This window comes from Acinonyx jubatus, chromosome D4 (assembly GCF_027475565.1).
Source record: "Acinonyx jubatus isolate Ajub_Pintada_27869175 chromosome D4, VMU_Ajub_asm_v1.0, whole genome shotgun sequence".
Lineage (NCBI taxonomy): Eukaryota > Metazoa > Chordata > Mammalia > Carnivora > Felidae > Acinonyx > Acinonyx jubatus.
In genome coordinates, this window is record NC_069391.1 from 73,165,109 (window position 1) to 73,190,850 (window position 25,742).

Genomic DNA, 25,742 nt, shown 5'->3' on the forward strand with positions numbered 1-25,742 from the left:
ACGAGGGAGAGAAAGTTGTTTCAAGAGTCCTGGGCTGCTGTGCAATATAACAAAGATTTGGCAAAGCAGCCATGGACTTCTGGGGTCAAAGTCACCAGACAAAAAAGCCCCATGTCTCCTAGGAATAAGGCTCCCCAAACATCCTCACAACACGCAATCTTCACAACACTCAACCACTGCACCCAGGCGAGCAGCCCTGGGAGGTAAGTCCTTGATGCAAAGTCATTGATAGATTTCTAAGCACAACAACCATCAAGGGGCCTTCAGTCAGTCACACTACAGGTAGAAGACATGGGAAACTCATTCTCATGACAGCCATAACAGCCATATGAAGAACAGAAGAAAGAGAATTCTAGGGAGAAGGAACAGCAAAGATAACTATATGAAGGTCAAAAATCACCTGGAATGAATGAATCTTATTACAATGTATGAGAGTAAAAAGAAGTTTTCAAATGGGGAAAATTGAAAACAGTATTTGGGCCCATCGATATGATAATGATCATTTAAACCATGCCTATTCATGAATGAAATACTATGTGGTCAATAATGTGGATTTTAAAGTAAGGGATTCCAATCTCCCTCCACCCCAATGACAGACACACACACACACACACACACACACACACACACTTTATTCCCACAGTAACAGACTGATCAGTCAGGTTTAGTGATAAGACACTAGCCATATCGTTAAAAAAAAAAAAGTATATAAAAGCGCTGAGCAGAGAAGCTAAAAGTCAAGTACACATGGATGTGAGGGACAGAAGGGCTCTCTCCTCTTTATCAGATTAGCATTTTTCTATGGGAATTCAAAACACACTGGGCTGGGATTCTGGTGTCCCAACTAAAATGAAAGGAATTATCAAAGTGATGGAGGAAGGTAATTCTGAAACGTGACAGACAGACCCAGATATCTGCGAAAGAAAGAAGTGAAAACTCTGCTCCACACTGAATGTTTCCAAACTAAGCTTAGAACAGAGATGTCTCAGAACCTCAACTATATGATCAGAGTGGCCACCAAGATAATTTTTTCTTAGAGGGACTGGATTAGAAAATGGTTCCATGAATCTGGGTCATGATATTATACATCTATTTGAAAATAATTCAAAAATAATCAGTCACTTATTGTTCAGTATCACCAATACTGAACAATACTGAACAATATTATACATGATATTATACATCTATTTTAAAATAATTCAAAAATAATCAGTCACTTATTGTTCAGTATCACCAATACTGAACAATACTGAAAAATAAAGGTTGAAATCAAATGTACATCTTATCTGTTTAATTATCCCCAGATCTTAATACCGTTGTTTGCCCTCAGCAGGGATCAAAGACTTGTTTCTTGAATTAAGTTTCAATATATTAAATGGCTGAGAACATTGTCCAATGGAAGTATCAATGTTACCCATTAAGCATGGTCTTAGATGGTTTTTCCCTACTCTAGCTACCTTGTGTATATTTTGGAATTAGTATTGTTGGGTCTTATTAAGCACGATGGTTCTTGTTAATTGGTGATAACATTTTTAAAAGTTCTAGTCAATGATCAATTATACTAAAGAAAGCCCTGACAAAGCAGAACTTAGATTTTAGTAATGAAATGGGGGACAAAAGAAGTCATGTGAGTTAAACAGGGTTGCACAGAAGAAACAACTATAATGGGTTAAACTGTGCCCCCCAAAAAGGTATGTTCAAGTCCTAACCCCCAGTACCTGTGAATGTTGACCTTATTTGGAAATAGAGTCTTTGCAGATATAAGTAAGGTATGTTAAGATGAGGACATACTAGATTAAGATGGGCAATAAACTCAATCACTGATGTCTTTAGAAGAGAGACACACAGAGAGATATATAGAAAAGTCATGGGATGATAGAGGCAGAGATTGGAGTGATGCAGCTACAAGCCAAGGGATGTCAAGAATTACTAGCCAACACCAGTAGGTAGGAGACAGACATGGAACATGTTCTTCCTCAGAGACTCCAAAAGGAGCAAACCTGCTGACACCTTGATTTTGGACTTCTAGCTCCAGAACTGTGAAAGAATGCATTTCTGGTATCTTAAGCTACCAAATTAGTAGAACGTGCCAAGGCAGCTCTAGGAAACTTATACATCCGCTACGTTCTCTTTGATGAGGGACCTATGTTACAAAGTGCTTAATGAAAAACACACCAAAAAAACCTAATCTTCTTAAAGGATTACACTGAAACAGAATGCATACAGACTAGAGTATGTCATGTCACCAGAAGCTCTCCTCTGAAATGAGGCCATACCCACCACCTATGCCCTATGTTGTAATGGGCTTGAAGGCTATCAGAGCAGAAGTACATACGGAAGGGCCTGGATCCAGGCATCTTGTTTTCTAACCTGCTCAGAGGAGCAATGTACCACTCATAATGCTTGGTGAATGCTGCCTTGATGAGTAGTACTCAGGGAGCCTGGAAAACAAAACCAGGCCAGCCCCTCAGCAACTCTGAGGAGCTGTTAGGAAGCCAACAAGACTGGGCCACTTGAACATGCCTCACCAAGTTCATCAGAACATGCCAGCACACATTATTATAACTGAAAATCATATACCAGAACAGACTCTTTAGGGAATAGTTTGTTATCACCTGGCTGTTCAGTAACATAGCTTCTCCTGGATGCTGTCAACTATATCACAATCCATAGACAAAGCTGAACGATGACGATCCTCTTTTCCAATTACAACAACTGTATCCCCTGCATACCAATGTTCTTGAAATGTGATGAGCTCACAAGATTGTTTAAAGCCTGGTCTCAAACATTTAGGTGGTTCTCTTAGCAAAAACTAACGATGGCTTCCTAAGGACTTTCTCAGTGTTAGGAATAAGGAACAGGAAAATCTTTTCAAAGAATCATTCAGTGCTATTGTTAATGTTGTTACTATTGTTGGCTTCTTATCTGAGAACAAAACTGCATATTCCCTTAAATGTGAGGGAAAGGGTTTTCCTTTAGATGTCAGAATTACTAAAATGTGGTGTGTGCACATGTATACATACACACGTACATTAAGGGTATACAGTGAAAGCACAAGAAGCAAAAGAAAAAAAAGGTCAAACATATTTTTAAATGAGGTCTATGCTGATATTTTCAGACCCTGAAGTAAATTAAAACTTTTTACTTTAAGAACATCTAAGCAGTTGTTGGGCTTTAAGCATATACTTCATTTTCATATAAATGATGCTAAATACATTGCTCTGAGATATCAAATCTATGGAGGATTATTCCTTTCTTAATAAAGAAGATTCATTCCTGTGATATGCTTTTTTTCCAGTTACTCCAAAAGCAAAACAACTAAAGAACCAGAGGGCTGCTTTCTGCAATATCAGATAAAAGGAAGATGGTATAAAAGTTATTTAACATCACATAAAACACTGTAAAATGTGACAGTACTCATCAAACATACACACAGAGATCTTGCACCTAGGGAAGAGCAGAGCATAGTTTAAAAAACAAAAATGTTGAAAGAGAATGATACGGCCTAGGACAAGAGCTTGAGTAGGGGGAAGTACAGCTTAAGGTTAGCTTTCCAAAAGATTGTTTTATGGATATCAGGACCCTACAGCTGGCAAAAAGTTTCTAAAATCTGATAATATTTAAGATGACTCCTAGCTGGTCTACATACAAGACGTTTTTACATTCTGGAAAGCTCGTCTTCTACAAAGTAAAGCAGCATAGGGACCGGCTTCCACAGACAATGGGAAGATGTAGCCAACACTTACTGACTTGTCTATCCAAATTCTCCCCCTCAACACATATGATTACAACATTGTCCTCTCAGAAGCCATGACCTTAAAAATACCCAGCCTGGCTTGGGCCAATTGGATGGATCTGCTTTGCCCTTCTTGCCACTGGGGCAACGAAATTCTTCTCAGGGAAGGAATTAGGTGTACATTATAGACATGGTCTGTTTGGTTTCTTGATTGGAGAAGGCATAAACTTAGAAACTCTAAGCACTTTTTTTCTGCTACGTATGCACAGATAGATTCAAGTCTGCAGTAAAAGGGGAACAAAAGAAGTATGAAACGGAATATAAAAACTAACAGCTGTATGGGGGAAAAAAAGATGGTAAGAAATTCTCACCTACGATTTAAGTTCCTTGCTCTAGTTTGTTCTTGAGGACTAGCTGCAACCTACCATTACAAGATGGTCTCTACAATATTATAATATATAACTGCAAGATTTTTCTGTGGGCTTGTATTGTTTTTCAATTAGAAAGTGACAATAATACATAAACCGGTAGCAAAATAAGTAAACTGGTAAAGCTAGAGGAGTTAAAACAGAGTGATGTAGTGAGATTTCAATAATTCTCAGTAGAGACATCTATAATTCTTGTCATGCCATAGAATACAAGAAAAACTAGACCTATGTGCATGATAGTAAAACAATTTAAATATAAAGGAAACAAAAGGATCTTAAAAGTAGTCAAAAATAAAAGGTACTTTACATTCAAAGAAGCAACGGTAAGACTGTCAGCTGACTTCTCAACGGAAACGATACAAGTCAGAAGGTAACGGAATAGTATGTTCAAAGTTGAGAGAAAACTGCCTGCCTGGAACTCAAAACCCATTGAAGATATCCTTCAAAGAGATAAAAATAAAGACATTCTTATAAAAACAAAACCAAACAAATCCGCCAACACCATACCAACTCTAAAGTGGGGAAAGGAACACAAGAGAGAGAAGGAAAGAAGAAAAAAGCAAGGAAAGAAGGAAGGAAAGAGAGCAAGGAGAGAGAAAGAGAAAAAGAAAAAAGGAGAGGGGAGGAAAAATTTCAAACGGAGGTAGGGAGAGAAGAAAGCAAAACTCTTCTTTACAGAAAAAGGAAAACAAATGTGGAAGTATGTCAGGATTTTCATGATGCTAAAGTATGACCTCACAACAACATAGATTACTTATTAAGGATAAAGGATACGAAAAAAAATGTACCTATATAATGAGATAGGAATCACCATCTCAAGCAAAACAGTCAAGCTCAGCATCCCTAATTTTAAGCAACCTGACCTATGTGAGCAATGGGAACAACATGTTACGATATCACCTATAATATCACATCCCTATGAAATTTTAGGGCAGTTTTTTAATTAAGATATAATTGACATATAACATTTATTAGTTTTGGGTGTACAACACAATGATTTGGTATATGTATATATCGCAAAATGATTGCAATAAGTTAACATCCATCACCACATGTACTTTATTTTTTCTTGTGATGAGAACTTTTTTTTTTAAAGATTTATTTATTTATTTTGAGATAAAGAGGGAGCATGAGCAGTGGAGGGGCAGAGAGAGGGAGAGAGAGAATCCTAAGCAGGCTCCATAATGTCAGTGCAGAGCCCAACACATGGCTCGAACCCACAAACCGTGAGCTCATGACCTGAGCCTAAGTCAAGAATTGGATGCTTAACCAACTGAGCCACCCACCTGGGTGAGAACTTGCCCTGTGATGAGAACTTTTAAAATCTACTCCCTTAGAAACTTCCATACACAACACAGTATTGTTAAGTATTGTCACCATGCTGCACATAACGTCCCCAAGACTTATTTATATCTTTATTTTTTATTTTTTTTTAACATTTATTTATTTTTGAGACAGAGAGAGACAGAGCATGAACGGGGGAGGGGCAGAGAGAGAGGGAGACACAGAATCGGAAGCAGGCTCCAGGCTCTGAGCCATCAGCCCAGAGCCCGATGCAGGGCTCGAACTCACAGACCGTGAGATCATGACCTGAGCTGAAGTCGGACGCTCAACTGACTGAGCCACCCAGGCGCCCCAAAACTTATTTATCTTTTAACTACAAGTTTTTACCTTTGACCACCTTCACCTATTTTGCCCCCTACCTCCTCTGGAAAACACCAATGTGCTCTCTGTGAGTTTAGTTTTTTAAGATTCCAAAGATAAGTGTTATCATATAATACTTTTCTTTTTCTGACTTATTTCACTTAGCACAATGCCCTCAAGGTCCTTACCTATTGTTACAAATGGCAATTCTCCTCTTTTTTCTTTTTTGGCTGAATAATATTTCCCTAATATACATCACAGTTTCCTTATCCATTCCTCTGTCAATGGACACTTGAGTCGTTTCTTCATCTTTGCTACTGTAAATAGTGTTGTGATGAACACGGGGGTACAGATATATTTTGGAGACAGTGATTTCATTTCCTTTGGGTAAATTCCTAGAAGTCAGATTGATGGATCATATGGTTTTCTATTGCTAATTTTTTGAGAAACTCCCATCCTGTTCTCCATAGTGGCTGCACCAATTTACATTCCCATCACCAGTACACAAGAGTTCCCTGCTTTCCAACACTTGTTATTTATCTCTAAGTGTTCTTAAAAAAAAAAATAAAACACTAACTTGGACATAATCAAGCTTCTAGACATAACGTGTGATTTACTAGTAGTTCACAGGGTACAGTTACACCTTCCAACTTACTAGCATTTCGTGACTTAAATGAGATCATATGGAAACAATCCGACAAATTCAAAATGAAGGCCATTTCTTCGTACTACTGGCCTGGACTCCTTATAAGGTCTATGTCATGAAACAATAACATGATGGGAAACAGTTCTAAGGAGATTTAATAATCAAAATCAATGTGTGAACCTTCATTGGAAACTCGTTCTGTTAAAATCATCTACAAAAGACATACTAGGAAAAAAAGAGTGAAGTTTAAATATGGACTGAATAGTAGAATAAAGCAAATTACAGGCAATTTTCTTAAGTGGGATAATGGTATCATGTTTATACAGGAGAATTCTTTATTTTTAGATGTGTTGAAATATCGAGAATAATATGTCATAATGTCTAAAATATACAGCAAAGATAGAGTTAATTGTTAAAATCTGGGTGGAGAACATACGGAACTCAATTTGCTACTATTTCTTCATTCCATACGTTTAAAACTTTCCTTCTTAGAAAGTAGGGAGGGAAATAATTTTTTTAACCCCTGATCGGAGCAGCTTAACCTTAATATAAATACTCCTCAGTTAGATCTTTATTTGTTCTAAATGACAAAATCCAATACAAAATGGTTGGGGGGGGGGGCAATTTACTCTTTTCTTATAAGTAGAATCGTTATAATCTCAGACATGTTTGGATACAGATGCTCAAATGGGGTCACCACAAATCTTTCTGGCCGACTCTTGACTATGCTTTCTGCTGAGGTAAGCTTACAAGAAGCAAGTAAACCATCAGTACCCCTCCTTTACATCTTACCTGCTTAGCAATCCTAGTAAAAAGAAAATACCTCTTCCAAACAGTCCCAGCAAAATTCCTCAGATCACCTTAGATCACATCTCAGAACTAATCACTGTGTTAAACACATGTGACTATGCCAACTGGCCAGTTTGGAGACAGGTGCTTAACTTTGGAATCAAAGATGGAGTCAACTATGCTGATTGAAAGTGATTTAGGGTGGTTACACACAGGTTAACAGAAGGAAAATCTTGCTATTGTCACAGAGTATGTGGGAGGTGAGAGATGGGGGGGGGCGGTAAACAGAAAAAAAAAACATGTGGGCAAAAAATAATGACCAACTGTAGATTCCTCTCTCTTTACTGGAGGTTTGGGAGTGCAGCCAACCCTACAGGACATCCAAAGTAGGGACTAACATCTTCAGCAAGGCAGGCCCAGAGAGAGGAAACTGGCAGGATATTATTTTGCCAATGTATCAAACAGGACGATTTCAACCGTAAGATACAGAGCAGATGAGTAAAATGTGCTGCAAAAGAAATTCCTAAAGCTGGGACATCTTTGAGGACCCATAAATGCAATGTCTCCTGCATCAGGCCATAACAACTGTCCCTCATCAGCTCTAAGAAGAGTTCTAGTGCCCCTCCAGATGACCCTCTTGGAAAAAGGGGACTCAGTAGGTTCCTTCCAGAACAGCTCAGCTCTTTCTCCTCAATGACCCTATCTGACCCAGACAAAACACTCATTCATCACTGGCACCATAAAATCTGTTAGTACCACACATTCCACGAAGCCACCTTTCCTTGCCTGGCTATGAGAGTAACTTGCTAACCAAAGTCCCTGGCCTTTCTCAGGAAAGGCCAAGTACTAGTTCCTTCTGCTCTGTCAACCCCAATGACAAGTACCAATGACAAGATCTCTGTGCTCTTTTCAAAACCCTCTCACTTATCAAGTGAGGGGTAAGTCCCACTGTGAGAAAGCAAAATGCCACAGCTCTCCAACAACTTTTTCCAAAAATTACTCTCCCTGCTCACTTTAACCTCAAACTGTTTACACTCCAAAAAGGATGCTGGGTGAGGGTTTACAAAACTGGGTTTTTTGATACCTCTTTTGCAAATCAGGCATCAGTGACCCAATACCACCACCATCGCTCTTTGGAATGACCTATTACTAGGCAACTACTTTTTTTTGTTCTTGGGTCATGAGTCATTCCTGAAATGCCAAGAAGCCCATATTAACATCTCATTATACTTGACTGGCTGTACCTTACCAACCAAACAATAATAAAGTCATTGCTCTAAGGGAGAAAGGCCATTTGGTAAGCAACCAACTGTGTATCACACAGCAAAATTCACATTTTACCTGAAACAGGACCTATTAACCTTCAAATAGTTGGGGACAAAAGGAAGATATATAAGGAGGTTTTATCTTCATGGGACTAAAATGTTGAGATTTGACTTAAGAAAAAAAAAAAAAAACAGACTTCTAGACTCTAAGTGTCTAAGCTTCCCTCTGTGTATTCTAACTGCCATATTTCCAGGGCCTGGCAGGAAGCCCAAGGTCTATAAATACTTATTGATTGGCTGACTACAGACCAGCCACTTCATTATAAAAGACTTTGTTCTCAAAGGATTCATTACTGCCAGTATCCTTGCATATGTGATTGCATAGTATAAACATGGACGATACATTCTATGTATTTTAACGTCTATTCTTGAAATGTTCCTGCCATGCCGTGTATTTGCCAAGAGTAAAATTTAAGAGTTTCTGCATAAATACAATTTAAATCCACAATCCAATTAATGCATTAAAAGCTGACAGAGTTTTGCTAAAAATCATCATTTGTCATGTATTCTGTGCCCTGGTATTATCCCCACAGATATATAAGGCTAAAAAAGGCCACCTATTACTGGAGAGATGTATCTAAAAAATCTCTCAGGCTGCCTGTAATAATCTCCATTATGTATAATGACCATTTTGATAATAGTCTTTAGAAGAGGTAATGGCCCTGCTGAACGGTTATTACCTGTCTGTTCATGCTGGAAGCAAGATGCAGAAGCCAGAGGGGACAGTCAAATGGTCCTTGTGGTGTATTCTGAGGAAATAAGAAATATTTAACAGAATGCAAGAAACAGACAAGCGAGCGCCTTTTGCGGAAGAACTGGCCGCCTCTCTGCCACAAGCCTTCCTGAATTTCATAATTTAAAGCAAATGCTCCCAATAATGGACCTGCTCTCAGCCTTCAGACCAATTTCATCTGAAGCATCACTAGCTGGTCTATTACGAGTAAGAGGAAAAGACAACTGAACGTTATCATACTCCTTCCTGTATTATTGTTGGTGGGATAAACCCATGACAACAGCGACTCCAGTGGGGGACAGATGATTGTCTGTCTAAGGCCCACAAAAACGAGGCCTACCTGTGGCTTAGGTCAAACTGGGGACATATCATGGTTCCAAGGACTAAATGTGAGCCAGGCTCAGCCACAGCTATATCTAGAAAACATACTGTCCCTCCATAAAGCATCATTTCAGAGTCTCCGTGGCTTCGTGCCTATGGGGCAAATATAAACGCCCCATCTCCTCAGAACAGATTGTGTAAAGGTTAGAGAAAGCTACCCGTTATGCTTACTTAAGTCACCCTTCTGTTTCCACAAAATAGAAGAGGGAACAAGCCTGGCTAAACACATAACACAAGCTTTTGATAGGGAAAATGGTCTGAAGGAGACTTTTTCCAAGAGTTCTGCAGAATGAGGCCACAAGTTGTTTATAAGAATTACTGCTGGGGGCGCCTGGGTGGCTTGGTCGGTTAAGCGTCCGACTTCGGCTCAGGTCATTATCTCGCAGTCCGTGAGTTCGAGCCCCGCGTCGGGCTCTGTGCTGACCGCTCAGAGCCTGGAGCCTGTTTCAGATTCTGTGTCTCCCTCTCTCTCTGCCCCTCCCCTGTTCATGCTCTGTCTCTCTCTGTCTCAAAAATAAATAAACGTTAAAAAAAAAATTACTGCTGGAGGAGGGGGAGAGTGGATTCCACGGTCACCTGAGAGCAGACAATTCTGGGTTAAACTAATATAAGCAGATTTTGTTTTTGAAGGAAGATTTCTTAGAGCCTTTATCACATTTGTGCGCATGGTGAATCTGCAAAAGGGGAGATAATGTAATACAGGTAGTATTCATCCAAAGTACTTATCCAAAAGTACCAAAATACTGGTAGTATTTATCCAAAAGTACTTATCTAAGGGCATTTGTATGTATTCATAGAAAAATGTGAGACAATAACTGTCATTGGTCTATACCTACAATGACCAGTACAGCAGCTTCTAACCACACAAGGCTATTTACATTTTAATTAAAATCAAATAAAACTTACAACTCAGTTTCTCAGTCACACAAGCCATATTGCAAGCGCTCAATTAGCCACAAGTAGCTAGTGGCAACCGTATTGGACAAGACAGATGTAGAATACTTCCATCTCTACAGAAAGCTTTACTCTAAAAACTGGGTGGCCTTTCATACTGAATTTGAACAGCATCATTTTACCTACCAACTAATAACTGTTCTAAAACAATTCTCAGAAGGAGTATTCCCTCCACAGAAAATAAAATGGGAACCAGAGCAGAACACCGCATGTCTGTAGCCACCTTAAATTCCCACAAATTACAACACTTAAAGGGGTTAAAGCCTAAGTCATTTGGAAAGTGGGAGAAAGCTGGGAGGATTTTAAATCAGAGAAAATTCAAAGACAGCGGCAGAGAAAGACTCAAAGGCAAAAGGGGGAAAGTGATCTTGAGGGGAAAAGAGTCATGTAGATCTGTTCAAACCAATCAGTGATCCCCAACTGAAACGCTCTTTGTAAAACTCCCAGTTCTGAATATTGGTCTCTTCTAAAGACTATAATTCAGAAGACATTCTCTTAGTGATCTTTGCTGGGTCCAAGTGAGGAGAATTGATTTGAATTACATAATGTTTAACATAGTTCTTGGCACAAACTAAATATTCAAGATGTCTGAGATGAAGGACAGAGAAAATTCAATACAACAGCTATTTTGAAATACCTTATGTGCTAAATGCTGTGCTAAGACATGATACAAAGATACATAAGATTCCACCCCTGCCCTCAAGGAGTTGTTCATGTACAAAAAAACAAGTGTGCCAATAACACAAGACTGTATATAAACAGACATAAACAGGGGCGCCTGGGTGGCTCAGTCGGTTGAGCGTCCGACTTCAGCTCAAGTCATGATCTGTCTGTGAGTTCGAGCCCCGTGTCAGACTCTATGCTGACAGTTCAGAGCCTGGAGCCCGTTCCAGATTCTGTGTCTCCCTCTCCCTCTGCCCCTCCCCCACTCACACTCTGTCTCTGTCTCTCTGTCAAAAATAAATGGATGTTAAGGAAAAAAAAAATTTTTTTCTAAAAAGAGACATAAACAGAGCATGTGGAAACCCAAAGGAGGTTGCAATTACTTTCAGACAGGAAAATGAGGAAGAGTTACATAGAGAAAGTGATATTTGAAATGGATCTTTAACCATTAGGATTTTTGACTGGTTGGGATGAAGAAACAAAGCAGTGTATGCTGTGAGAAAACCCAGAAACATGGGTTTATAGAAAATCAACCAGTCTTCATGGTGAAATCCAAGCCTCAACTCCTCCATGAAGTCTGCACGAACTATCCCAGTCCTCACAGATCTAACAGAGATGCAAAGGCACTCTGGTCACCTACCAGGTCTGGAAACAGGAAGTATCTATGCTTCCCAAGATGGGTCTGAGGTTGGATATCCAAAATCTACCTTTATCTATTGAGAACTAAGCATGAGATCTACTAAAAAGGGGTTGCCATAAGTCTCTAACTATAGGAGATAGAATTCTAATCTGCAGGAAACCCTCTCATTCCTCAGATTGACACCTTCTCACATGAAAATAATCTAGAGTTTGCATGACCCCAAATTCTTCTATTCTCTAGAACAATGACTCTATCATTAAAAAACCATAGGAAGACTCACTAAAGTCTAAATACAGATGTATATGCTGTTCTCAAATCGAAATGGCTGTCCTAGAAAAGTTCAGGAATCAATAAATCTCATACAAGTAAAATGAATCATGAACTCCCTGTACATGGAGAGTTCTAAGCTAAGAGCCTACATAGGAGCATTCTATCAGATTTCTAGAAATCTCAAGATTTCTAGAAACCAAACATCAAAGGGATAGATTGCTTTTCAGGCTCAAATGAAAAACAAACATGAAAAATCAGTACCTGAGATAGAATATGAGATCAGGAAGATAAGACAAGGAATGGAGGCAACTAAGACACCAAAGTCAAAGTTCAGCCTTAAACTGAGCAAAGTCAAATAAAATTAATAGAAATGGAAGAAAGGAGGCAGGGGTTCCTGGATGGTTCATTCAGTATAGCATGAAACTCTTGATGTGAGGATTGTGAGTTCAAGCCCCAAGGTGGGCAAAGAGCTGACTTTAAAAAAATTTTTTAATGTTTTTTAAAAAGGAAGAAAGGAAAATTGATATTTAATGAACAACTTCTAAGTGCTAAGCATCATCTTAGTCTGGCTTCTCTAGGCAAAAGAATCTTAAGAATTTTTTGTTGATACTTTCGAGAGGTGCAGTTCTAGCGTAGGGAAAATGAGGGATAAGTTTAAAAAGATAGAGAAGGATGAAAAGGGAGGCAAGCTATTGCATTATTACACTGGTCATGGCATCATGATGGGCCAGGAATCAACCATACATCTCTCCAGGTGAGTTTAGTTCAGCCCTATGGGATTTCTTCAGATAGGATACGTGGATAAACTCAGACATGGTGGTGGAGTTGGTGAGGGTTTATCTTCCATGTTCTCCCCATCCCCTGATGCACACTGATGAAAATATGTGCCATAAAGAATAAACCGCCCCATGTTTCTGGGTGGCATCATTCCACATCCCATGCATTCTTATGGGGGTCTCAGTGGAGTCCTGAAGTAGCAAAAAAGTCAAAAATATGGAGCATATTTGGCTGCTCAGTGACAACTCGTCAGCTCCAGTAAGCTGAGCAGCATGGATCCAAGCAGAGTCCTTGGCCATATAACTGAAGGTCTGGGAGGTGACAGTACCTTAGGGAATTAGGGCGGGCTCATAAGGTGTATCTGGTGTTGGTCTCCATGTTAGGAGATGTAACTGTATCTGGCAGGTATTATCATTGCTGCTTTACTCATAATACATTTGGCTTCCAATTCAAAGAAAAAAACCTTAATCTATGGTCACAATTCGAAAGCAATAAAAATCATCCTAATTCAAGCCTGAAAATCTGAATTCTGAAGTTCTCTCTTTCCTATTTCATTTCTGTGTCATCTTAGATACTGAACTTGATGTTCTGCTTACATTAGACCATGATTCCCAATTTATGCAGTATGTTATTTCACCTACATATACTACATATTCTGAAAAGACTAATCTTCAGAGAGGATAAACTTATTACACAAACTGTCACAGCTAATAAATGAGAGAACCACACTTGAAACTTCTGCCGATTAGAGTCCAAGTTCTCTCTCTTCTTTATCATTGATCACATCCACCAATGCTTCTTCTCTACTTAGTCCTGGCTCACTGATGAACCCCTGTAACTATAATCTGTTTCTTCCCTCTCAAGGCTATCACCTAGTTGGGATATCCTCACAAACTGTACTGTTTTATATATTGATATATATAACTTCCAAAACATACACATCAAGTCTATATAGGACTTCCAAAACATACACATCACGTCAGTGAGAGCATTAGACCAAGGTTTAATTTACCCACTGATCCTCTAGTCCTGAGTCTAGAATTCCAACGATATTTCAAATTATACAACATGTATTCAAATCCAGGACCAGGTAGAGGAAGTACAAAGATCATTTCAATTAAACTTTAAAAATACTGAAAGTTGCTAAGGAGGTCTTAAAAGTTCTTATCACAAGAAAATGACAAATGTTAGCTGGACTTATTGGGTGTGGTTATTATTTCATAATATATACAAATACTGAATCATGTTATAGACCTGAAGCTAATACATCAGTTATATCTCAATTTAACAAAAACTCAAAAAATGCACATTTATAGCACAATAATTACATTTTTATATTTCTGAAGCTCACATAGATATAATTTCTGGAAGTGGAAATACTGTTGAAATGTTTGAAATTAAAATAAAAATGAATATAAATTTTACCCATCAAATGTTCATGGATTATTTCATTTGTTTGGTTTTATTTTTTAATTGGCATAATTTTAAGGTAACAAGAAAGTCCTCTTGCTACTAAAAAAAAAAATCCTTATTAGTTAGCTCATTAACTGCTTGAAAATTGCACCTCAGGCATTCATTTCCTTGGTTCAAGATTTCAATTTCTGATAAAATGCAAATATCCTAAGAAGGCTAACCGTTGTAGCCATTGTCTGATTTTGACACCGTAAGCTGCTGTGAGGGTACAATTCCTTTGCTGAGAACAGGTTTGGGAAGCAAACTTGAGGCAGAAGGAAAAAAGATTTAATAGACAGCTGGGTCTTCAATAACAAATTATCTTCTGCGTCATACTTCTTCCTAGAACCAGTGTGACACATGTCAGCATCAGAAAGAAACGCGTCTGACAAGACCTTACGATAATGAGGGGCTATTTATGAGATATGCTCCTTCTAAGCACTAAAACCGTAACTGCAAGTGGCAGGTGAGATACACCTGTCCACCTGTCTTCCCCTAAGCAATCTCCATTGTAATGTCATTTTCCTACATCAAAGATTTGAATACCAGTGGCAAAAAAAAAAAAAAAAAAAAAAAAAAATCTCCATCTGGCATTCTGCCATTTCTCAAAGACTTTAAAGACCGAGGCTCCAACAAGTACATTTCCACCACTGGAGCCATCCGTGGTTCTGCTACACAGTGCACAGACCTGTGTACATGCGGGAAACGTAGATGTTCACTCTGCAAAACATTGCTACTGAGACACCTCTCCTGATCTGGCACGTCTGCCACCCACTCTTTCTTCCACTACTGTGAGTCTCTTTCCAAACTGCTCTTGGCTTTTTAATTTGAGGAGTAGTGAAGTCTGAGAACAATGAGAAAAAAATTTTCCCCAATGCTCAGAACTCATAAAATCTGTCATACTCTCTGAGCCACATTATTGAAACCACCCTTTCTTCCCATTTCCTGGGCTACGTTCTGTATTTAAACAAATTTTCTGGCCATGCCCTCTTTGTGAAGGCCACACTACTAGAAACGAACAGTGGGAATTTTAGTTGACACAAGAAAGGCAAATGAATTAGTCAAGGACGCCACAGCTTATATCCCAAAATTCAGTTGGTCACATTCTCAGCTTTCCCTTTACTGGGTCATGTCCCATTAGGTAATCTATTACTCATTTTGGGTGAATGCTCATTTCATGGGAATTTGGGGGTTGAATATATGTTTGCAAACTCAACCAGTTTCTTTGGATTTTGTCTATTACTTCTAAGGAAGGTGATGCTGAAAATGTCACTCTATAAGGATGAGATCAGTATGATAGGACTATGTGGATACAGAGAGAAGCTCTCTTCAGCCTCAATTGTCCCATTTATGAAATGAACTTTGAAGGTCTTCCAACTTTAATACATAATCCTCTAAAGAGAGAATAAGGACGTATCGGATACTCATGCTGGTAAAGTATAATGAAAAATAGGATAATACAAGAGTTAAAAGCAAGATTTAATGTTGAAGTAGTGTTTAGAGAATACATTAAAATGATATTAAAATTTTAACTTCTGAGGCTATTATTTGAAAGCCATAAATCTGTTTTAAAGATCAGTAGGAACAAAGAATTTATCTTTTTGCAAAGGTTTTTTATAACATAAATTAGGAAATCCGTAGAGATAACTCAATCACAACACAGTGAATAAATTAAAATGCATTATACATGATGTAAAAAGTGTGTATTACATGTCGTGAAATATATATAATTAACATATAAACAAATGAACTGAACATTTTTATCTAATGTACCTGTGACATTAATTTAAAATAAAACCTAGATTGTTATTATAAAGCTTTACAGAATCAGTAACTTTCATCCTAACATTAATGATTAGGTAATTTGAAAATATGCCTTCGTATCTTTCCCGGGAAATGAACAGAATGCATTTTTAAAGAATATTTGTCAGCCCCATCCGTGAGGGTCTATATCATGCTGTCTTCAGTACAAACCTCGGCTGGAATTTGGTCTGCAGAGCCAGGAGAAAGGCTCCATAATAGAAATAAATGTTAAGACAACTAAGAGTAGTGTTTTCACCTTCCCCTGGGACCAGCTGTATCATCACGACCAGACTCTTGTCCCTTCCAAATCTTGTCAAGCTCTTCAATTACTTGGATTTCAAAAGCATTTGTGAAATGGAATAAAGATTTGAAAATAAAAGAGGAAAGAGAACCAAGAGTATATCATCAGTCTGTCTTTACAGAGAGTGCCAACAATAAGAAAAATCAGTAAAAGTTGGCACCCAGAATCTTTCTAGTAATTAATAGATGACTTGAATTGCTGTTCAAAGAAAATATTCATTTCTCATGCCTTAAACTAGTTGTGATCTTATTTTTAAGAATGAAAGCTTACATTCAGATTACTGCACAAATGTTAAGCAGTATTTTAAACTGTAGGTAGTATTTTATTGAGGCAGAAACAAAAAAGTCTAGAACAGTTGGAAGGAAAAGAACACTAATATCAGGATCCAAGTCCAAGTGATTGCAGTTCTGGGGATACTAACTCCCATTGTGATGTAGATTTGGATGTGAATACTGAGGATATTTTGTTATAAAGAGCAATTTTTTATGGCTTAAAATTTCAGTTTGAAATATCATTAAAATCATCCAATAAGACTAGAGACCCAATGCTTGAATTCTCTTTAGAAGCCAATGAGTTCTAAATACAGAAGGGAGGAGATGGAGAAGAAACACTCTTGTAAACTTCTTTCCACGTGCCCAAGAGGACATGTTCAACAAACACAAAATGGAGAAGAGTATTCTGTATGTCCTCCCAGGCTTTAACCATAAAGACAAAGATACATTTTTGGTAGGCAGCTGCCAAAATACTTGGAAATAATGCACTTATCTTTTATTTCTTTTTTTTTTTTTTTTTGAGAGAGCGTGCGCACGCACACTAGTGGAGGAGGGGCAGAGGGAAAGAGAGAGAGAATCCCAAGCAGACTCCATGCTCAGCTCTGAGCCTGAAGTGGAGCTCAGTTCAACAACTGTGAGATCATGACCTGAGCCAAAATCCAAGGTTGGATGAACCATACAGGCGCCCCAATGTACTTATCTTTAATACTCTGGAACAGTCTAGTATAGTTCAGGGCAATAAGTAAACAGTTATTAAGTATCTACCAAATATTAAGTGTGCTGGTGTAGTGAGTTAGGAGAGACCACCATCACCTGACCAAGTGAACACCTTGTGAGCTGCTAATCATACCATCATGAATTTAATACCAGTAACCCTTGAATTCCTATCTCCAGCTTTGACCTCACCTCACTAAGTTTCAGTCTCAGGTATCTAACCATCTCCTTAACATCTTTACTTAAAGCCTGACAAGGATATCAAAGCTGACACAGAAAAAAGAGAACTTTTGGTTTTCCCACCCAATTATTTTCCTCCCTCAGCCTCTCCTATCTCCCCCAAACTGGAAGATTGGTGAAGCACAAGATCAAGGGCTCATTCCTGATTTCTCTTGTGTCTCACTCCCCATATCTAATCCATCAGTGAGTTCTCTTGGCTTGATCCCCAGAACCCACCAACTTTTCTCCATCACCATTGCCACCACCATAGTAGAGGCCATATTTTTTTTCACCTGGACATCTACAATAACTTTCATTTCGTTTCTCTGCTATTTTTCCTGCCTCACTCCAATCCACCTCCCACTAGAAGCAGCCAGAGTGATTTCTTTACAATACAGATGAGATGGAACCCCAACCTTATATACCAAGGCCTATGAATCCTATGACTGTATTTTGCTTGCCTTTTACCTCCCTTTCTGACCTTGTCTAGTACTACCCTCCCCCTCATTGACTGTCTTCATTCCATATAGCACGAAAATTTCCTTGAATATGACAAAATAATTCTGATCCTGTGGGTTATTCCTCTTTGGAGAGCCTCCCTTTGATCTAAAGATGACTGCCTCATCCTCATTCAGGTATCAATTCAAGTATCACTTCCTAAGAAAGACTGCTTGGACTAACCCACCTGACAAACCTATCCCTACCCAAGCTACTGCCAATCAAGTTACTCTGTTGTAACTTCACAGCACTGAAGACCACCTGAAATTACCTTTCATGTGTTTTCTTGTTTATTGTTTGTCTCTATTCTCCCCCTTCCCAACCCTCAATAACTTATCTGTATATCTGCTATGTCTCCATGACCAAGAACAGGGCTGTCACCTATGAGATATTCAATACATCTTTGAGGGAGGGAAGGAGGGAGGGAGGGAGGGAGGGAGGCAGGAAGGAAGGAGATAAGATGAACCAGACACACCAAGAGAAAACTATATACTCTGCGTTCTGAGTACAGAAAGAAAAGACACCTTTTTTTGACCCTCAACCCAGCTCAGTGTAAAAGAACCACAGCTACAAAGACAATGCATTTCAGACTCTCTGAGATAAACTCAACCTAAAAATACAGTCCTAGGGTCATTTATGTCAGAAACTCCTCCTTCCCTTTGAGTCAGGAAACTTACCCTCCCCCAAATCCTTCCTCCACACTGCCACCAGTGTGATCTTTCTGAAACATAAATCTAAGTATGTCACTCCCCTGCCTATAATTCTTTGATTCCCACCCACCCCCACCTCCCCTAGTGACTTCAAATAGAATTTAAACTCCCTGGCATAAAAGACTTCCTGGATCTGACCCAAGACTTTCTCTCCACATTCATCTTTGGCCACGCCCCTTCAACTCTCCCCTCCAACTCCTATTCTCTGTACTACAAACACGCAAAAACACATGCAGTTACCAAAGATCTTCCCATTGTGTGGCTTTGAGCACTTGCACACAGTGCTCCTTCCACTTGAGGAAATGCCCTTTCTGATGATAATGATGATGATGATGATGATGCCCCATTCATCCTTCAAGTCTCAGATTAAGAATTACATATTTGGCTAAACCTTCCCTCTTCCTCTCCCAACTCATCTAGATATAACTACTCATTTCTTTTTCCCTTCCCATATGGAACACATGAGCTCTTTGATGATTATTCAGATATTTGTAGAAAGCCGGGGCATGGTCTTAAACTCTGCTCTCCTCTGGTTACTTCAGCCCTTCCTTACCATGACTGACAATGTATTCCAGACTGATCTTACTACCAGCCTGTGGGAAGATTTTACTTTCTTATCAACTCCTTTAGTGTCATATCCAAGACCAACCATTGTACTTTATACATAGTCTGAACAATAACTGACCATATATAAGCTCCATGTGGGCATTGCAGTGCCTATCTTATGACTCTGTATCCATCACTTATCTGGTTTTATAGATCCTCAAATTATTAATTGAGTCAATGAATGAGTGAATGAATGGGTGAGTATGGTGAATGAGATAAACGAAGAGATGAAAAGTACAGTGAAATAATGATCTCCCTTCCTCCAGATAGTACAATGTTCTCCAAGTAAAGTGTGTGCCCTTGTGTTATATTTTATTTGCAGCATCTACATAATACAGAAGGTGGGGATTTATATCAAGTTTACAATTACCTGAAATCACTCATATTTGGGCTGTTCGACTACTGACCTTTGGGTCAGTAGAGGCTTAACATTTTCACCTAGTAAGTGTGGTCTTATTAGATTCACCCCATCATTCCAGATCTAGATCTTTTGAAATTCTGTTTTTTTTTTCTTTTAATTCCGTTTGTAACTTGACTTGGGGGTAGAGGCAGAGAGAGAGAGAAAATCTTAAGCAGGCTCCACACTCAGTGCAGAACCCGACGTGAGGCGTAACCCCACAATCCTAGGATTGTGCTGAAATCAAGAGTCAGACACTCAACTGACTGAGCTACCCAGGCGTCCCTAACTCTTCCACTGTTAATGAATATTTTGTGCCAGCCACATAAGTGACTTGAGTGTACTTATCTTGGCCTTAATATATAGTGGGACAAAAAGCAAGTTGCAACTAATATATTTATTTTTATTTTTTTAATGTTTATTTATTTTTGACAGAGAGACACAGCATGAGCAGGGGAGGGGCAGAGAGAGAGGGAGACACAGAATCCGAAGCAGGCTCCAGGCTCTGAGCTGTCAGCACAGAGCCGACACGGGGCTCGAACTCACAAACCGTGAGACCATGACCTGAGCCGAAGTCGGATGCTTAACCGACTGAGCCACCCAGGCACCCCAAGTTGCAACTAATCTAGACACCAATGCCCTCTCACAAACATTTGTTCAGCACTTTTAGATACAAAGTTCATTCTATTTGATAGAAATGGGGGGGGGGGTTGGCATTGGGCTGCAGCACAGCTCCGTATTTATTTCATTTATTAACATAACAATATCCACTGCAAGCTGTGCCTCTGTTACAGACTTGGTATTTTCTTGCTGCCTTATTTTTTTTTCCATGAATAAATAACCTTTTGTTAAATCAAAAATACAAAAATCACCTGCTCAAGAATCCATAACATTTATAAAATTAATCTTATCCCCTAAAATATTCAAGACTCTTTATAGAAATTCAACCACTTAGTCCTAAGTTGTTCTTAGAGGTTTTGACAATTTTCACTAACTACATCATTTTTAATGGCTTTGTGATTTGAATAAAGTTATGTTCTTCCAGAACAAATACCATAGGCCCTTCAAGTTATGTTCTTCCAGAACAAATACCATAGGCCCTACCATTTGGCCCTGTCCAAAGGACCTTGCCAGCCACTGTCAACTTCGCTCCCAGTCCTCAACTGGAGTTCTTGCTTGGCCAGCTGGTGCAAAGGGGTATGCTAGAATCGGCATGTTCTAGGAAGTCTGAGCATCTCTTCCCAACTCTACATTCAGTAACATCATGTGGACAGCCTGGAAAAGGCTCCTTTGGGAGTATTTATCCCATGAAAATTGGTGGAGGTTGCAATGATAAACATGTACCAAAACACACACTGCTATGCTTTGCTATCCCTGACCACTAACCTCCCCAAGAAAATATTCCTTGCCATTGTCTTTCCCCTTATATCTTCTATTTATTCTTTCTTATCCATTAAGATGAAAATAAGAGTGGAAAATGGGCTCAAGCTGGTTGACAGCATTTGTAGAAAAAAGAACCCAAGAGGACTTGTCCTCTGCTAGAAAGGGAGTCAATCCACTCAATAGTCTACATATTCCTGTTCACATTTTGTTGCCTAAAGCTGAAGGAAAAAAAAAACAAGAATCTTTTGAAAGGAAATGTTTATGAACAGAACAGTAGGAGGGAGGTCCTGCTAGACTTGAAGTAAGCCCTGGAGAAATAAAACCAGCAGACACCCAGACAGTCATGGAAACTTTTAGAAGACAAGAACATCATGGAAGAAGAGGGCTTTGAAGGAAGTTTAAAGAGGCACCAGAAGCAAATGTTAATTCTTTGCACTTTAACTTTAGTGGAGACCACAGACCAGATCATTCAAGAGAAACCCTACTCCCACATCAAGTTCAGTCATTTCACCAATACCACATGCATTTCCAAGGAATTAATTTTTCCAAGTATCCAAAAATCATGTAATTTTCATCTGTTCAGGCCTTTTCCAATTTCTAAACTGCAATTTCCACCTTGTACTTAGATGCACAATTATCAAGTGTGACCGTGTACCCTGCAAGACATCTTTACAAAGTAGAGCCCAGCAGAGCTGACCCTGCGCTTGAAAGAAAATCAGTCTACTCAACACTCTACATGATCCTGTTCACATTTTGTCGCTTAAAATGAAACAATATTTTGAAAGGACAACACCTCATGGGTTTCTTTTTGAAAATGAAGTCATGCAGGTAAAGGAATACCACAGTGGTGCATGCTCAGTAAGTGTTTGTAATCAACACCAGCTACGATTATCTGAGACCAGGCAGCTGCAGTGTTTAAAAACAGGATCTTTCATATTCTAAACACATTAAAAAGAACATCACAGAATACAAACTAAATTAAATAGGAAACATAAGGACATGAAAATGCCGATATGTGAAAGCCATAGATAAAATATCACCACTGGGAGAGCCAGAAAGATACCACTTTTTCATCCTCCTCCTTACTGTGTCACTTTGAGGACACAACAGTGTCAAAATCAGGAAGCGGAGTTGTTCATTGGGGAGTCCATGAGCAACTGAGTTTACAGAATAAAATCAGAAGAGAACTTTAGAGAAGTTCTTCCTGGGATATATTTCATTTTTTAAAAAAGGAAGAAACGAGAAATGAATGTAGCTCTTACCCCTAGCAGCTTGGCAATGAGCTAAAATGTTATTAAGATATCTGTCAAAACCAGTTCAGTTAGCAGGAGTGAGGCTACGGAATGTGTCCTTGGGGTGCTTTCAAACCAGTGCCATTAATGCAATCTTGCAAAACAGCGAACAAAATGGACAACATACAAACAAAGGGCAAAGACAGAACAATCCCATTATCAGCTGTGGAGTGAGACCTGGAAATTTCAGGCTGTGTGATCCTTCAAGGCATGACTCGTGATACCTGAACCATGTAAAGTAAATGATCTAGAGGGCAGGAATGTGGCCAGGAGAAGAACAAATGAAAATTAAAAAGGCAGAGAGACAAAGGGAGTCTGTTTCTCAGGCATTTAAAAACATAAAAACCAAAAAACAACAAAATTTTCACTTCCAAGGGTAAGCAATGACTATGTGAGAGTGGACTCTTTCATTTCAACCACGTCCCAGGTCTCAGCACGGCCTGAAGAGCTTTGGTCTAACAATTCCATTTCCAGCCTGTTGGTTCCCACCATGGCACTGGCTGTTCATGGCAGAAGAGAGGCAGGGCTGTTCAAGGCAGGGCAGGGATCCCAAAAACATAGCAGGAGAAGTACCATGACATTTCAGAAGGCCAAAACACTCCAATCTGTGACAGCCCTTTAATTTATCCTCCATCTATCTAATGGCACACATTTGGCCTCCTCTCCCCTGGATCACCCCTTGCCGGCTCGCAGCCCAGACACCTGAGGAGAGACTTTGGCCGGGGGCTTCCTATCATTTTCAGGTCCTCTTTTGCTCCCATTCTTTGGCCTCAAAATGAATACAAATTGACAAAATGGAATCATTTCTGCTTGGCACAGAGCTTGGCAACCAGATAACACCAGCAAAGCCAGGTCCACATTTACTCTTCCCCACATTCATCGGCATGCAAAGTTCCAAGATGGAAATTTGTTTCTCCTGCAGTTTTATGACACTTCCACTGCCTGATTATCCCACTTTATGGCAATTTGCATCATTACGGGCCTGTGGCAAATGAAACAAATTGCCATAAAATGTTGGGAAAATCCTAAATCATGGCTCTGTCTGGCTTGCTTGAATGATGACACTGAGGTTGAATTCAGATGGCTTGGTTCATTTTGCTACAAACAGTCATGCCGGCCTTAATGGGGGCCACTGGCTCAAATGTCAGGATGCGTGGTGACTACCAAATGAGGCAAACTAATAGAATTTTTTTCCAATGCACTAAGCAAGTCTTCAGTAAAGAAAACACATTGATTCCGAAGTTGTTTACTACAAACTAAATAGAACCCCTATAGCGTTTCCCATGCAGCTCACATTAGAGCTAAATTAACAGCCCTCATATGTATCCATTCTACTAGTACCAGACAAAAGTGCTTACACCATTAGGAATGTAAGTTGCCTTAGTCTAAATCTTGATACAGAAGATTGTCTTTTTCATTTAACTGCCTCGCTATCAAAAGTTGTAATATCAGGCATAGACAGGCTTTAAAGAAAAACGAAATGCACTGAATGATCATGAATAATTGCTGCATTTTAATTCAATGGTGATGTGTTAACTTGAAAGTAAAAGAATAGGAGACCAATGGTTACACATGTGAGAGGGAAAGAAGAAAGAAAGAAAGAAAGAAAGAAAGCAAGCAAGCAAGCAAGCTTTCTGTGCTGATACCCTTCTCACAGCCATGGTGACCGTTCCTAAAACCCGCCAGACTTTCTGCAAGAAGTGTGGCAAACACCAACCCCACACAGTGACACAGTACAAGAAAGGCAAAGATTCTCTTTATGTCCAGGGAAAGCGGCATTATGACAGGAAGCAGAGTGGCTCTGGTAGGCAAACTAAGCCAATTTTCTGGAAAAAGGCTAAAACCACAAAGAAGATTGTGCTGAGGCCTGAATGTGTTGAGCCCAACTGCAGATCTAAGAGAATGCTGGCTATTAAGAGATGCAAGCATTCTGAACTGGGAGGAGATAAGAAGAGAAACAACCAAGTGATCCAGTTCTAAGCTTCATATTTTGTTACATTATGAAGACAATAAAATCTTGAGGTTACGTTCACTTCATCTGGTTGCAGTTGGTCTTTTAAGTGTGAAATAAACTAGTGCCCTCAATAAAATTCCCTTTGTAGGGAAATTTATGCTAGGAAGGACGGAAGGAAAAGAAAGAAAGAAAGAAGAAAGAAAGAAAGAAAGAAAGAAAGAAAGAAAGAAAGAAAGAAAGAAAGAAAGAAAGAAAGAAAAAGAAAAGAAAAGAAAAGAACTTCAGGCTAACAACTTTAATAATTATTATAACTCTTGTTGATTACAATCCTGGCTCTGCTTTTGCAAACTTCCCCTGTGAGTACGTTTATGAGAGGAGAAGCTTCATAGTAAGAAGTCCTCTTGGCTCATGACTCATAGGATTCACTGGGGCCATGAGACTGGAATAAAAGCAGTGAGGTTTTATTTCTCAGAATCTCCTGTATCTCGCATCCTCCTAACCTCCAAGTCATCCTGAACGTTCTGACTCAAGACACTTGCAGTGGATGCTCAGCTCTTCCTATAAAGGAGGCAAGCCTTCCAGAATCACCCCTGTATCCTCTCATACCCTCCCCCCACCTACTGGGGATGTTCCCTGGATCATTTAAAACAGAGGAGAATGGCCTATGTGCAGAGAACCTGACAAAGGAGATTGAGTCCTGAGTATGGAATTAAAATCATGACAGACAAACTATATCAAGAACTCAGTATCCAGGTAACTGTAATATTCTTGAAAGCAAGGCATTTTATGGAGTCTGGCTTTACATAATTTCACACACACACACATTTTTCAGGTAATACTTGACTAAAAGGAAGTAATTAAATTCATCATTATCATGAGCATTTAATATGTGCTAAGCACTGTATTGAGAGGTTTAAGTGATTATTTGATTTCATCAACCCAACCCTGCCATTAGCCACTTCCAGATGAGTAGCCTAATTTGTAGAGAGGCTAACCTACTTCCTCAGGGATGGACAGGCAGCAGACACACAGCCAGAATCTGAACCAAAGTCCAGTGTCACCGAGAATTCCATGTGCCCTACCACCGCACTACACGGCTGCAACGTACAAATCAACTTTTCTGCTAAACTAACATTATTAGTCCAACAATAAACT

General features: G+C 39.2%; 1 protein-coding gene across 1 annotated transcript; it reads left to right on the top strand.

The window, feature by feature from the left end:
• Positions 1 to 24,280: 24,280 nt before the first annotated feature.
• On the top strand, positions 24,281 to 24,665 carry LOC106975310 (60S ribosomal protein L36a-like). Its single transcript, XM_015072599.3, has one exon. It carries the CDS (start codon positions 24,293 to 24,295, stop codon positions 24,611 to 24,613), a length of 321 nt encoding a protein of 106 aa, XP_014928085.1. The 5' UTR covers positions 24,281 to 24,292; the 3' UTR covers positions 24,614 to 24,665.
• The last annotated feature ends 1,077 nt before the right edge of the window (positions 24,666 to 25,742 follow it).

Bases quoted from the DNA above. Each gene is read 5' to 3' on its own strand.
- LOC106975310 (XM_015072599.3), top strand. From the start codon at position 24,293: ATGGTGACCGTTCCTAAAACCCGCCAGACTTTCTGCAAGAAGTGTGGC.